We start from the raw sequence: 15,921 nt of genomic DNA, 5'->3' as shown, positions 1-15,921 counted from the left end.
AATGTGTGACACAGCTTAAAGTTCTGGAAAAGAAAAAGAGTGTCACAGTCTGGAACATCACAGTAATTTACATTATACGATGCTCTTTTAGAAAAGAAAAAGGGCATCACAATCTGGCGCATATTTCGGTCAAGCATTTTCCACCGGCATCATAAGCCCTCATTCAAACAGTTGGAATACATAATTTTTAATGTTTCAAGAGTCATTGATTATCCACCTTCAATGGGATATGAACATGCAGCTACAGATTAACTTCAAGTTGCCTAGACAGACCAAGGAATCATCTCACTGAGTGTCCATGGTATCTGACAACATTGAATACTGTGTAGAGTTTTGAATTCTGATAATGTTCATTCCACATCCTTCCAAGAAAAAGGAAAGTTAATGAATTGTCCATAATAAAATATATGGCCATATTAGAGGGGACACTTCTCTGGTCAGACATTGTTAATGGTTTAATTGCCCAAGACAGCAATTCAGACTTAAACTAGCAACTCGTTGACAATATTGTTAATGGTTTAACTGCCCAAGACAGCAATTCACACTTAAACTAGCAACTCATTGTCAATGGAATTTTGGCTTAATTGTAAAGCAAGGTGTTCCATGGTTTCACCAAGAATCAAATCCTCCCCCAAAAAACACCGTTTTCTCTAGTGAGACATCTGGCTTGTGCAAAAAGGTCAACTTAAACCAAATAAAAATAGCAAATTGAAATTGAATTACTGGCAAACCAAGTCTTTTGCTTTTGCTTTAGAACATGCAAGGCTGATACTGTTCCTCAACGAATAACTAATTCAACGCTGAAACTGTTCCTCAACAAGTAACTAATGCAACGCTGAAACTGTTCCTCAACGAGTAACTAAACCAGGTATTCTTAGGGATAGGAATGATCTCAACGTTCTAATTCTGTAAGCAGAAATCCTGATGTGCTATATGGAACAAAATGGATCACAAATGGAGCAAACTGGATCACAAACACAATTGCAGGGAAGCCAGGAAAACAGAGCACAATACCAAGATCCAATTTTGAAATGTCTTATCTACTGACTGAAGCTTTCTTATCGCAAGCATTAACACTGAAGGGTGACAAACCACATAAATCATAAAGGCTTGGGAACAAAATTACATTCTACATTTGTAAATCAACCAGAGGCTAATGAATCTAAAGGCAATGGATATTCAATATGCTGTACAGCTTAAACTTTATAAAACTGAAACAAATCCCTTAAGTTCTGCATGTATGTTTGAAATACAGTGCTTGGATCATTCAAAGTCCTAAATAATAAGAAATCTTACTGGAGATGAATTGAACTGCCTTGCCTAGTGTTTAAACAATGTTAGGCTAGTCTCTATCCTGAACCTCAACTGCCAAGAGAATTGAGTAATTGTCATTAAATCAGAGTCTAGACACAGAAAAGGACTGTTATGAATGCATTGCAAGCATTATTTTGTTTTATGTTAATTTTTAAGTGGTTAGGCAGGCCCACCGGGGCAGCTCAATTGGCCATTGGCCATTGCTGTATGTAAATTGTCAGATTCAAAGTTCAAATCCAGTTTACCAAAATAAAGATTAAATAGTCCACGACTCTCAATAAATCTGCCATTTAGTCCCAGAAAAAAATTGCTAGAATAGTGAAATGTTCATGCATTTACCCAACTGTTTGTGTCAACATTTAAAAACCAGTGATAACAGATGCTATATGGTGAATCTGGCATTCCATCTCAGAAAAATACAGCTAGACTACTGAAGTATTTATGTGGCTATTAGAAAAACAGTAATATCAGATCCTGAAATTGTAGATGAAAGGAAACACTTCAAAACATAAATTACATGCCCAAGAGAAGAGGCGCTTTCAAATTAAGCGGCAATAGATTTTATTCACCCACAAAATATGGAAAAATCTGCTGCGTAGCAGCATTTGAATGTTTCAGTACGAGAATGAATCAGGCATAAATAATAATTAAAATACAAGACATTGTAGTACCCAATGCATAGAGTACATAAATCTCAAGAGTCTTACTTACATGACATAGTAGAAAATCTCATCATTCACACCACTAACTGAACTCTCAACTAAATGCAAACACTTAAATCTCATCTGAATTTGAGGGCCACTCATCCTCCTAGTAGCAGATGTGCACACAAGATCCGGATGTTTGCCTTTTCGCTGCGTATCAGGTTGTTGGGCAGCTTCACAAGAGCAGAAGCGACCCAGCTGCTACAGCCAGAATAAGATAAATGGATTGTTGGGCACTTAGAAACGATGCAGCTGAGTGGGCCGATGGGCCAGCGGCAGGAGTACTGGCTGGTAAAGAAGAGGTAGACCCTTTGGGAGATGAGCTTTCAGATGCAGGGGCGGGAACTGAAACAGGACTGGGTGCTGGGGCTGGAGAAGGACTTGGAAGACCAAATATGTCTTCCGGGAGCAGAACTTTTCCCACCATGTAAAGTGCTAGTGGCCTTGCGGAATATACAGCGCTAGCGATTGGTGTGTTCACATAACCAGAGGACACAGACACAGCCCCATTCTTTGAAGTGATATTCAGATTGTATTTACCCCCATTGTTGCCAGTTGCCATTGTATTGGCAGGGTTGCTGAAGTTCTGAAAATCTGCCAATGTGTAAAACTTGGGAATGCAATGGGCCAACAGCAATGCTTTCTTCTGCTCGGCTGTCAGATTGGCCATTGTTTTCTTGGAGAGAGAAGAGAATGCAGGATCAGATGGTGCAAATATTGTAAGACCTTGTTCTGTGTTGTTTGCCTGGGATTGTAGAGTCGTAGCCAGTTGACTGTCTTCCAAGAGACTCAGTAACGTGCTGAATGGCCCAGCTACTGATAGCAGTTGTGTCAGATTGGCTAGTGCTGGTGCTGGTGCTGGTGCTGGAGTTGGGGCCAGTTTGTGAGATTTCTTAGCTGCCAGAGATACCATGACATTACCATGACTATGGCTACCTCCCACTATTCCCACCATAAGGACTAAACAAGCAACGATCTGGATAACAGCAGTACTGTTCTTCATTGTCACCCTGATTGGATCAGACACACCACCTGATCAGACAAAAAAATTAAACAACTTTAGACTGAAGCCTATTCATCACCAGATCTAACACATTGCACTACTCACTATTTCCAACAGATGAAACCCACTAAAGCACTCTACATTAATAGATCACAGCTGCCTTAATCGCTTATACGAGTTTCTCACAAAAAAATAAGAGCACCCATCTCATCAAATTCAGTCACATTGTGTACAAGAATGCATAAGAAGCAAATTCCTCACCACAGAGCCTAAACAGTTGAAGTTGTAGTGTGAATGAAAATCAGAAACAAATAGTATGTTAGATACTAGAAACAGAAACCAGAGTTCAGTGAAAGGGCATTGCAAAGGGAAATGGATTTATCACCACAAATAATAAAAATGCAGAGGGCTTGCTGGCTGCAATGCAATCCTTGGAACAAGACGATGAAACCACTGAGCAACACTGTACTTCCCCAGAGAGAGATTTGATTTGAGAATGAATGTTGAGTATGGTAATTTATACTGAAACCACACAAATCAGGTTATGTTTTTTTATTATTAAACTAAAATTATGATTACGATGCACTAGTTAGATGGTGTGCAGGGGTGGGTTGTATTTAGCCACCAATTATTTCTAATGTAATGTATAATTTCAAGCTGGTTGGGAAGGTAAAGTCAAATTTAACAACTCAGGAATAGCCAGCTGGCTGGTGACTGATGGGTCTCACATGACACCTCATCAAACAATATCTCTTTAGTTTTTTCATTTTCTAATATTTTAATTGCATTTTAGGAGATATATGTGTGATTAGTGGGTCCTTATTTCTGCTGCTCATTGTTTTTGGAGTTGTCTATAATGCGACTTTTTGAGATACGGAATCCATTGAGATGAAATCATGATTTGTTGCAGTTAAAATGGTTTTTTAACTGCATATTCGGATTCAGCACTGAAATGTTTCATTGTGCAGAAATTAGCTATCAAACTTGATTCCAATAAATCACTGCCGGATTTTCAAAAAAATATTTCAAAAAGTCGCGTTAAAGACTACGTCATTGTTTTTTTTAACGGCATAAATTCATTATGACCACCATTAATGGTGAGGTCACACAGAAATGTCAGAAATATTCATTTAATATATATAAATAAATATTTTTTATCTGGCTTTGGGGCTGGTTGTTGTTGTGGCCAACCATGCCTATAAGTCACACAACAACACTGAATGTTTGCTTGTTTTACTAACTTTTCACGGTTAGAGTTGGAAATGGAAGCGTTTTCCTTTCCAGCTATACACCGACAATGCATTAATACTGTTAAAGAAGAAACCATGGTAATATAAAACAGCGTGAACGACAGTGAGATGAGCAAAAGTTCAAGCTTAAGATTGACTCATCAATGGCTTTGCTCAGAAGTTTTTGCGGGAGGGGGGGGGAGGAGGGGGGCCATATAAAGGTTTAGTCTTGTTCTGTAAAATGATTCCAAAGTCATTTCTCCCTTCTTATCGGTCTAAGATTGTACCTCTGGTTGTAACAAAGTTACTTTGATCAAAGTGTATAATTTTGCAGTGTTTGGGATATAATGAGTTTTTCTAGACCTACGGTATATATATATATATATGGTATGTGGATTCTAATTTTATTACGATAGTATGTTTTTGGTTTCTTTTTTACGGTGTTGATGTCTGAATCTGGTTTTCCGATTTGAATATAAGGTATTAAAATTAAGTTTCTTTTTCTTATTATTTTATTTTATTTAAATATTTTTAAAATTTTAATTTAAATATATTTTGCTTATTTAAATTAATATTATTTTAAATACTTAATTTATTATTTTATTTTAAAAAACTTAACGATTTTGTAAAAAAAGAAAAAAGTAAAGTTTATAAAAATTAATAAAATTAAAAATTATAACAAATTTAACAAACATATGTACCACTTTCACCATCTATAGACATGTTAATTAAAGAACACTGAAATATCCAGGCTTAGCCTTTATGAATGTCTAAATGCAAAAGTTTGTGAGTCAAACTCTCTTAACTTCTCAAGATTGCCTAGACTAACTGTTTCCAGCAAAGATTTGCTATTTTTTTTTCGCTTGCTTGAATGTAGGGTTTATTTTTAAAAGCTTTTGGTATTTTAATATTTTTTTAAAAATAATTATTAATATATTAATGAAAAAAATATATATTTTATCATTATTTATAAAATAAATTTGTATTTTCATTAGGTTCAAAAATGAATTTCACATATTTTGCAGGAGAAAACTTGGCACAATGGAGCGTTATGAGAGGTTTAACTATTGTTTGTGCTTCAACAAATGTTTCATCCCTTCTCTTACCAAGTAGTAACTTTCCTCTCTATTTTATTTTGAATATATTTTTAAGTATCCCTATATTACGGAGACATACACTTGCATTATAATTTATATCCAATGTTCTAAGTGTATTGAAAACTTAATTATAATATATTTTAAAAATAACTATTTTAAATGAGATACCAAGTTAGATTTAATAAGTAATTTGATAATTTTTTATTATTTATTTATTTCAATTGATTGTTTTTTAGGTTGTGCAAATCAACCCCGAAGGGAAGGGCCTAATCCCAAGAGCGTCCAATGAGAATTGACTCAATAACTTTCCATCCGCGAGGTACTTAACAACGAGGGTTCGATTAGTTGAGCTAACCCTTAGGCTTAACAACGAGGGTTCGACTAGTTGAGCTAACCCTTAGGCTTGGTTATTAACAACTAAATAACAGTTTCATTAGGAGTAAAATAATTAGTTTATTTAATTGCGAAGGTTTCTTATTTTAACATAACGTGGATAAGGATTTGTTGACGAGGGAACATGCTCAGTGTATGCTTAATCTTAATGCTTGGAGTTGTCTTTAGTGACTTTTTAGACTTTTTGGTGCGGGAATCGATGAAACAAATTGAGGTGCAATTTGGTTTTTTGACTATATATATAGATTCAGCACCCTGGAAAACCCCTAGGGCACTTCAATTGTGCACGGGTTACCCATCAAGATTATGATTTCAATAAATTCGTGTCGGATTTTAGAGAAATTAGATCGGAAAAACCCACCAGAAAAGCTTCCAAAAATTCATGTGGGATTTTAGAGAAATTAGACTGAAAAAACCCACTAGAAAAGCTTCCAAAAAGTAGCACAACTTGTGATTTCAATAAATTCCCCTGTGTTGCATTGACTTTTAATAAATAAATAAAAAAATAGATTTGTGCCAAGTGGCTCCCCATCCACCAATTTCCTAGGGATTTGAGATTATTCCAATTCTAATAATTTCCTCCATAATAAGTTCCTCATTATTATTTATAACATTCATTTATATATAAGCAATTTTTTTGCAAAATGGTACATTTTACAATAATATGTGTAATTTTTTTTTTCCTCAAATTAAAGTTGACCCATAACCTTTTTATACATAGTTAATTATACCTAATTAATTAGGTAAATGTGTGGTAAAACCTTCTTCCCGTTATAATATATTTTTTTTATTATATTTATGAAACTTTCAACTATATCAACCACATTAATATTTTTAATATAATTATATTAATAATATAATATTTTGCTCTAGTTACTAAGTAATAAGTTTTGTTTTTGAAATAAAACCTTACATAAAACTCAAAAAATACTTCCCAAATTTATAAATAATATTTATAATAAACTTATAAATATAAAATATAAAATATATTTTACTTATAACTTATATTATATTTGGTATAAAATAAATATTTCTTAACATAAAATTAATCTATACTCAACAATATTTAAACCACCCATTAAATTACCACCTTAAACTCCTCTATCACAATTTTATATTATTATTCTTTAATATCAACTATATATATATATATATATATATATACAGAACATTCTAATAAAATCCAGCTCTAGTGATTGGAATCTCTCCTCACTAAAAGCCATTGGAAATGCAATTGGGAAATTTTACTGTAGGTGCCTAGAAATAGAGGAATATGCCAAAACCACCTATGCACGCATCTGTGTGGAAATGTACTTCAGCACTGGATTCCCAGCTAAAATAAACCTAACAAGTAAAGACTATGTGTGGAACCAGAAACTTGATTATGAAAGTGTTCTCTTCAGATGTCGATCCTGCTTTGAGACAGGGCATCTAGCCAAAAATTGTCCAAAAGCCTCCCAGAAAAGTTTTGCTAGAAAAAACCACCACAGATCTACATGGTGGGAAGGAGCACAAAAAGAACACTACACTGTCATCAAAGAAGAATACTCTAGAGCAAACTTTGAATCACAAGAAATCAGGCAAGAAAGAAACAGCTCTCAAGACAAGCAGGGAGAAAGCCCCACCCAACAACAAAAAAGAGAACTCAACAACCCCTCAAGCATCAACAGTTATGAGGATTCGAATATCGCACAAAATAAATCTTCATTTAACAGCAAAGCAGATCTCCTAGACCAAACTTCTTCTTCGACTATCTTCAAAAGGATGAACACAATAGATCACGAAGCTAAGACACCAATGTCCCAAGAACCAGAAGAGATGAAGAAGATGCAAGATAAAGGAAGTTGGAAGACTATAGAGAAAAAAAGAAAGCTACAACACCAATCTCACCAAGAAAGACGAGGAGCCAGGCAATTAAAAACTAAAGAAATTATAGGTCCGATAGACCAATTTGGTCTCAGTGGACGTTAACCACTATCATCATCATCATCATCATCATAAAAATGATAACACATTGCAATATCTATAATCGCAAGCTTGATAGTAGGTTGTAGATACTAATGGGAAATCAAGAGTCAACATGGTCACTGGGAAGGGAAGATATCCTGGTTAAAAGGAAATATTGATTCAATGTTTTTTTAATATAAAATTTAATTTGAGATATTTTATAATATTTGTTTACCTATATTTTATAATATTTGTTTACATAATTTTTAATTTGTAAAGTTATTTTTAATATATTTAATATATTTATTTTTAATAATATATTTTTAAAATAAAGCTCTCTCTCTCTCTCTCTCTCTCTCTCTCTATATATATATATAATTTAATTTATATAATAAAATGGTTTTTTTTTTAATTTTTTTTGGTTAATTTTAATTAAAATATGACAGATTTTTAAAAACTTGAGTTTAAATTGTTTAATCTACATAATTAGAGTGTTCGTTTAATCTATATAATTTGAGTGCCCCAGGGGTTTTTCAAGGTGTTGAATCCATTTATGCATTCAAAAAAGTATTTGGAACATAAAAATAAAATGAAATTGTATTGCCGCATCTTGGTGAATTCAGGTGAAAAGGGTTATTTCGTCTATAAGTTAGACTACATCTATATATATGCACTCACTGGTGTGGATGCACAAGTTTATCGTGGTTTAGTTCTGGCGGCATTCTGCTATTAATTGTACTTTCTTCTTCCTTATGACTAGTGAAGACCTTCGTTTATATAGATCTTCTCATGATTGGCCTTCATTACACCTAGACACTTTCTTTGCCATATCAAGGCGATGATTAAGATAGACCAAATCAATCATTATTTTAATCAACGGTGATTATTTTAACCAAAGTTGTTAATTTGGACTGAATCTAAGCCTATCGAGTCAAATTTTGGCACTGTTTCAAAGCCCTAGTGTAGATAGCGTGTTTATGGCCTTTTGGTTTGGTCCCTACAATTTGACAAGAGGGTTGATCCCTCAAAACACTTGTTTTTTGATGTTTCACCAATCACAAATTGATCCTCTAACTTGGCAAAAAAATGTGTTTTTCGTTTTGACCCTAAAAGTGGTTTTTTGAGCTATAACAAAAACACAAATCTTTCTTCTTTGAATCATGATTGGGAGCAGGTCTTCTATGTATACTTTGTTGCTCACCGATGCTCGCTTAAACAACCGACTAAGGCAGTGGGTCAAGGCACGAGCATGCATACATATTAAAAGGGAGAAGAAATATTAAGTTCTCCTATTCTTTCAAATATATCTAGGTGTGGGAAAACAATGAATGAATGAAATTTTAATGTCCACGAGACTAGAAATAGTCTATGGGACCACCAACTTCCTTGTTTTTCCCCTTTTGCAATTCAATCCTTTAATTACTCAAATCAATGATGACCTGACCCAACCTTCTAACAGTCCCCTCACTTAAAAGACAATACCAAGGAAACGATGTTAACATATTGCTCTAATTGTCTTTGGTGTTTCTGAAAGCATCACATTCCAAAATGAAATGTTTTTTCCGATTCCATTGCCCCACAAGTGCAAAAAGTATGTTATCACTCAGGTTGTTCCCTTTGACTCCCAAGGGAATATGGCCGAGGTAACCACTAACCAATCTTTGGGTCACAGGTTCTAGCCTACCTATGACCAGAGAGGGCTCTCTCTTTATGTTTTAACTTTGTTTGTATAATATTTTAGGCTAGTTATGATGCTCAAGGTTTTGTTTTTGGAATTTGCTGGATGATGACTTCAGTCAAGATATATATGTGCTTAGCAGGGTGTTCTAGGCCATTGGGCATGGAGTCAATGGTGCTTTATTTGTTTGATATGTTGCGTTGATACAGTAGTGATGCTGCAGAGCCAGATAAGTGTCTGAGAAACAATGCTTTGAAACTGTGATTAAGTGTGATGTAACCAGGCTATGAAAGGCAATTAAGAATCTTTCAACAAACTGGTATGGAGAGACAGTGCGAATATTATTTAGAAGCAGTGAAGAATTTCTACATAACATTCATATTTATAGAATTAATGAAAACATGAGCAATTAAGAATTCATGTTCATGATCAATTCTGAAGAAAACATTTTCAGCAATAAAGATTGAGCACAAGGTGTAACCAAACATATCCTGTACTATCCCTTTTCTCTACTGCTAGATTAGTGAGACATGTGTATGATTTAATAAACATAAGAAGACAAAACATAGATTGAGAAAAACTTATTGTTCCATCAGACAGCACAGGAATTCTGCAACAGCACGCATAGCATCATCAAGACATCAAACATTCAGGAAATCACTGAGCTTTTCCAGCCTTTTGCATTAGAAAGTCTGAAAATATACAATACATTTGCCTCAGAATGAAAATCACCAACCCCTCATACGTTGCCAGGGGAGGTATATATACATAATTTACATAAGAAAATATCTAGCCGATGAGTAAATGTTTCATTAATGTCGTGCCAACTCCTGGAGTGTTGTAGCTGAGAAAGTAAATGCTGTAGTAACTCTTCAGTGCCTTAGCTGTCCAAAATGGTCAGAAAATGTTGACTTTGTGGCTGTTGGAGTCGGCTGAGGATATGCTGTCCAAAAATTGCGTATTTATCTCTTGGCTTGCTGTCGTTGTCTATATGCCGAGTCACCTTTCGGCTGCCTTAAATGCTGTCTTTATTTTGCTGTTTGACTTTTGCTGAGTTGGAGCTGGCAATGACCGAGCAACTGAGGCTATTGTGGCAAAATTTGAAGCATTGCCTGCCACCAATCCTCCTTGGGCATTTGGTGTCTTCGAATCTTCACTAAAGTTTCATCTGCCTCTGTATATCTGTAAAAATTTGGAGGAACCTCAAAAAGGTGATTTACCTCATTTTCAATGAAAAATAGACCTTCAAGTTTATTATATAGGCTCTGCCCTGTTGGAGGCCCTGTTTCCTCAGAAGTACTGCTAGATGCAGTGATTTGATTTTCAATAAAATTCGACATTCTGGTGGCATATTGCTCACGGGGGAGCAGTCTTCCCGTGCTATTTAGTAGGCTGGGCAGTCCCTTTTGTTGCAGTGCTCCCATTTTGAGTTTGTACTCATCCACCTCAGCCTGTATTTCATAGCATTTCCTCTCCACGGTTTGTATAAAATTCCTGAGAGTGAGCACCTTTTTAGCTGTAAGAACAGCCTCTGTTCTGTTGACAATGTTGATGGCTGCCAGTTCCTCCTTAGTCTGGTTGTTCAAAAAATCTATCATTCTATTGGCCTGCTCAGGCCTGTTTCCCAGCACTGTTTTGGCCTTCTGAATCTCTATCTGTGCTTGGCCAATTAAATCCATCTGTTCATGCACAGTCTTAATTGACTTCCATTGTATAGTGATGGATTGGTCAATTCGGACCCATAGAATTCTTTTTATTTCTGCCATAGCACTTTCTAGCTTGAGCTCTTTCTCCAAGGTCTTTATCTTCTCTTTGAGGGCCTTTATTTCCCTACCTTGTTCTGCCACAATCATCTTTGATTTATCATATTTGGCCTCTAGCTCTGCCAACTTTTCCTTGGCTTGTTTTATCTCAGTAGCCTGGAGCTCCATTTCTTTAATAGCCTTAGTCAAATCTTCCATGTTTAGACTGGACTCTGGGGCTGTTGTTGTTGCTGCTGCTTCTGTTGTTGCCGTTGTTGTCACAGGGGCTACTGCTGCCTCTGTTGTTGTCGCAGTGGTTGAAGTAGTTGGAGGAGCTTGGGATGTGGATTCTCCCTGCTTATCTTGTAGTGCCCCTTCAAGTTCCTTCTCCAAATCAAGGACCTTCTGGTTGAGCTGCATTATAAGATCCAGCTGCTCATCGGCCTCCTTTTCCTTCTGTAATTCTGTTGTTTGAGGGTGCTCGGTGGGCAGCAGCTTTAACCTTTTCTTCAATGCATTAAGGTCATCTTCTTTTTTCTTCAGGAGGGCCCTTACGCCCTTTGGATCCTTAGGATCATGTCCTAGGTCGATGATGATGTCCTCCAGTGATTTAATTCTGTTGTCCTTGGCCATGGAGGACATTCTCTCCAAATCCAACTGAATGTTGGTATTTTTCAGTGATTCTTTTAATTCATGGGCCATGCTTGCCCTGTCCACCAAGGTAGCATAGACCATTTCTCCAGTTTGCTTGTGGAGTTCTATTTGGTCCATGGGGTGAATGTCCTTTGCCATGACCTCCACCCTTGTCCTTACAAAATCTGCAGCTGATTTAGGCTGCGACACCTTAGGTTTGAAGTGGCTGAGGATCATTTTCTCCTCTTGAATGTCATATACAGACATCAGCCTTTCTTGTTTGGCTGGTGTTGCCTTTAGAAACTGTTTATACACTTCTACTCTCAACAAGTCATTTTGTGCCTTTATTTGTTTGAAAGAAGCCTTAGTGCTTGTAGGCTTCTTGCTCTGCTGAGTGGAGGATGACACCTCCAAGCCAAGTTGTGATCCCTGCTCCTGCTGAAAGGAGCTTGTACCTGTTTGCTGGCTGCCTTCCCCATCTTTTCTTGGGCTGTCCATGACTTCTTCACTGATTTCTTCTATCTCTGGGGAGTCAACCCTTTGCCTCGTGGCCTCCGGTTGCTGGGAGGATCCACTTGCAGGAGTGGACTCTTCTCTGTCTCTTTTCTTACCCCTCTCCTCGTGTGCTGGAGTCTGCAAGATTGGTGCTGGTGGTGGCTCAGTTTGTGGTGGAGGGGTCTGCTCTTGTTGCTGCCCAATTGAGGGGGCAGGTTGTTCTTTTAGTGTTTCTTCTTCAGCACCCATTATCCCTTTACCTTTATCTGTACCTGGTGCTGCTGTAGAAGGTGCCTGAGTGGTTGGTGCAGTTGTTGTGGCCGAGGTCCCTTCTCCTACTGGGTGTGGTTGCTTGAAGGATACCTGCTGCACAAAATCTAAGTCAAGAGTCTTTTCCAAATCCTTGACATTCTTTTGCATTATCTCTTCTTCAGTCAATTTTTCAATTAATGTATCTGGTTTCCATTCTTGCTGATTGGCATACTTTTCAATGTGTGGATATTTGCAATGCTCATAGCCTAGCAGCCTGTACTTGACTCTTCTAGCAGTGATGAAGCCTTCAGGGTCATAGGGGACCCACTGGAAGCTTTTTGAGAGCTTGTACTTGTCTTTGAGGATTAGTTCAGCGTCTTGCCATCCCTCTTTCTTATTCATAATGAAGGGGCCTAGGTGGTGCTTGAACTTGAGATGGGATTTCTTTTTGGAGCTGTGAAAGTGAGTGAGGTCAGAGTGAATAAGCTGCCTATAATACTCCAAGGCAAACAGTCTCATGGGCACATATTTTGGGAGCCTGTATGGACAGAGCTCACAGCCATAGATTCTGATGACTGTATGATCCTGGTATAGGTACCAATCACCTATTTTATAATTCTTGGAGAGCTGCAGGATTTTCTGTATTTCAAATGACACTCTGGGAGGAGGGGACCTCATCAATAAGCAGGAGACTGGGATTAAAAGCTGATCAATAAATTCACAATATGAGTATGGTGAATTTTGGACTTGGTGGAAGACAGATGTCCAGAAGATAACAGATCTTCTTTCTCTTTTAGAATCCAGCTTTTTAATGTGGCATGGAAAAGCCTCGGACTGGTAGTACATGAACAGGTGGTAGATATAAGATGAATACTTGAAGATGCCCTCCTTGTCTACTTTAAAAAGTTGCTCATGTATCTTGTTGGCTATGAACTTAGCAAAATTATATTTGTAGGCAGGAGGTTGGCCTGGGCTATAAGCAACTAGTAATACCAGCACTGTCTCATCAACATATTCACTGGTTTTATAGCCCAACACATATGAAATCATGTCCAGCAGAAGTTTGCCTACATCAGTAAAATAGACATATAAGTAGGGAGGTGGCCCTGTAGGCTGGCGGTCAGGCCTCATAAATGTCTGGGTGATCTTTTGCCTGTCATCAGTGGTCATCTTGGCACCTGTATCCAGCAGATAGTTCATGGAGAAAGGAAATAGCAGCTGAGTTTGTTTGAAGTTGAGCATCTGGTTGATGGACTCAGCATTAATGTGAAAGAGGATGCTCCCAGATGGAGACTTGACAGCTCTGTGATTTGCATCATAATTCTCAGCACATAGGCGAATAATCTCTGGGAAAATGTTAACAGATGGGAGAAAGTAATATGGTAGATTTGATTCCCATATCCCATATATATCCTTACCATTCAAATAGTCATCTCTCAATTCCATGAAGGTCTGCAAATGGTCTCTATCACCCACAAAGTCTTGGATGAGGTAGTCCCTGTCAGCAAGAGGCAAGGACTCCAGGTCTTTATTTGGTGCATTTATGGGGGCAAAACTGAGAGCTGTGGGTGCAGGAGCAGCCATTATGTAGCTTGTGAATGGAACAAGGTAAGTGCAATGGTTTGCAAGGTTCCTCAAAGCTCAAGTGGCAGACTCTATGTAGACAATGCTAGAAATTTTCTTCAAAGTGAAATAGGCAGGCTAGGCAGACTTGTCTCTACTGTTCTTTGGTAAATTCACAGGAATGGTGAATACTAGAGATGAAATGCAGAGGGTGGGCAAGATTTAAATTGGTGAAATGCAGCTTTAGGCATGCACTCGGCAAAAGGGAACAATGCCGGGCAGCTTGAGGATGATTTCGCAAATTACGACTGTGAATTATTGTTTGAATATCAAATTTTGGAGCTGGGGCAATGTGGGTTGCTTTAGTTCAAAATTAAGTAAGAGACAATCTTCAATTTGGGATTTAACAGGTGTTTTATGGATGATTTGCAGAGAAATGGCTAAAACATGGGTGAAACAGGTGAATTCCGGCAAATACCTGGATAAATGATGCCGAGAGCCTCCGGGTTGATAGTGAATGGACAATGCAGCTAAATTGGTGATCGGCGGCGTCTGCAGCTTTGAATTTGGCGGCTTGGAGGCGAATTTCGATGCAAACAGCTCACAACGGCTCTGGCGACTCTTTCAAACGAAAATGACATATAATCGGCCAAAACGCGCGGTTTAACGACAAATTTGGCAAAAATGGGTCATTGGTGCTTTTCCGCCGATGACGTCATGGCGGGCCCGGGGTACGAAGGGTGACGTGGGCGTTGAGCTGGAGGCCAGCGTGGCGGGACACGGTGGTGGGTGGTGCGGGGTGGCAAGGTGACCTGGAGGGCCACGAGGCGCGAGGGCGGGTGCGGGTGGCACGACGTCATGGTGACGTAGGACCGACGTGACAGCGGAGGGGCGGTATCGGGGAGAGTGGTAAGCGGTCTCCCCGCACCGCTTTTGGGAGAAGGCGGTATCGGGGAGGGGGGCTCCGAACACCCCCGCCTCTTGCCACGTGTCCCGTGTACGGGGGGGAAAACCGCCCTCTCCCCAGACGTTAAAGGGTGGCGGCTTCAAATCTCACAATGCCCGCCCACCGTTGGATCAAAGGGGGCGGGAGATCAAGGGTTGGCGGGGGTTCCGACCCATCGTGCAGGTTGGGGGGGACCCGCTGGCACATTAAAATATTCAATTTAATACTTCGGGGTTTTAGACTTTGGTTAAGGGGTTTTTGTGGGTTTGTTGGAGTATGGGTTAATTTGTCGGGTTTAGGAAAACATAGGAGTATTAGGTTTGAGAGGGGGGAAAGGGGTTTCTCATGAAATTTTTTAGGGAAATGGGTAAATGAGGGTTAAGGGTGAGCTATTAGTCTAACCAGGGGTTAGAGTAATTCTCAAAACAGGGTTGACTACAGTCACTGGTGGACTAAAGTCTCCCTTAGAAGTGCTATTTAGCTATAGTGCTAAAGGGGGGATATTTATACATTGTTTGGGGTTATACACCATGGTGTTATAGTAGTAGGGGAAGGGGAATAATAGGGGATTTAGAGTAGATAGAGTTAACAGTTAGTATTGTAGGGGAATATGAATGGGAAGTGATAGAAACTAAGCTTTTTTGAGAATCAAACTTAGTTAGGAAGTAGATCAAAATGAAAAGAATTTTTACACAAGAAATGTGGCTTCTTTTCAAAGAGAGAAGTCACTTCTGACATGAAATTTGTACAAGTGAAGAGTTTAAGGAGGACTGATCAGGCAGATCCTGTAGTGCTCATGGGGAATTTAGTAAAAAACTTTGAAGGGGAAGGGGGGAGTTAGTGATGGTTTAGTAGTTTGCCAAATAGCCCACTGCTCTTGCCTTTCTCCTGCTGGTGACATCATTGTGATTTTTCCCAATTGATA

At 38.2% G+C, this 15,921-nt stretch overlaps 1 protein-coding gene across 3 annotated transcripts; it reads right to left on the bottom strand.

Annotated features, from left to right (window-relative positions):
- Nucleotides 1-1,851: 1,851 nt before the first annotated feature.
- LOC149205035 (fasciclin-like arabinogalactan protein 6) lies at nt 1,852-3,560 on the bottom strand. 3 transcript variants are annotated; one of them, XM_089394871.1, is made up of 2 exons: nt 3,407-3,560; nt 1,852-3,028 (listed from the first exon to the last, which is right to left on the bottom strand). In XM_089394871.1, the coding sequence occupies exon 2, from the start codon at nt 3,019-3,021 to the stop codon at nt 2,194-2,196; it is 828 nt and encodes a 275-aa protein (XP_089250997.1). In that variant the 5' UTR covers nt 3,022-3,028; nt 3,407-3,560; the 3' UTR covers nt 1,852-2,193. The 3 variants fall into 3 exon arrangements, with proteins under 3 accessions (XP_089250997.1, XP_089250996.1, XP_089250998.1); XM_089394870.1 differs by having other exon boundaries at nt 1,852-3,050; nt 3,407-3,559; XM_089394872.1 differs by lacking the exon at nt 3,407-3,560 and adding an exon at nt 3,283-3,403 and having other exon boundaries at nt 1,852-3,050.
- Between the last annotated feature and the right edge of the window lie 12,361 nt (nt 3,561-15,921).

Source organism: Pinus tabuliformis, chromosome 1_2 (assembly GCF_031772625.1).
Source record: "Pinus tabuliformis cultivar Carrire ecotype Pingquan chromosome 1_2, CPIR1, whole genome shotgun sequence".
NCBI lineage: Eukaryota > Viridiplantae > Streptophyta > Pinopsida > Pinales > Pinaceae > Pinus > Pinus tabuliformis.
Note: the sequence above shows the minus strand (reverse complement) of the source record. Positions and strands in the feature narration are given on the sequence as shown.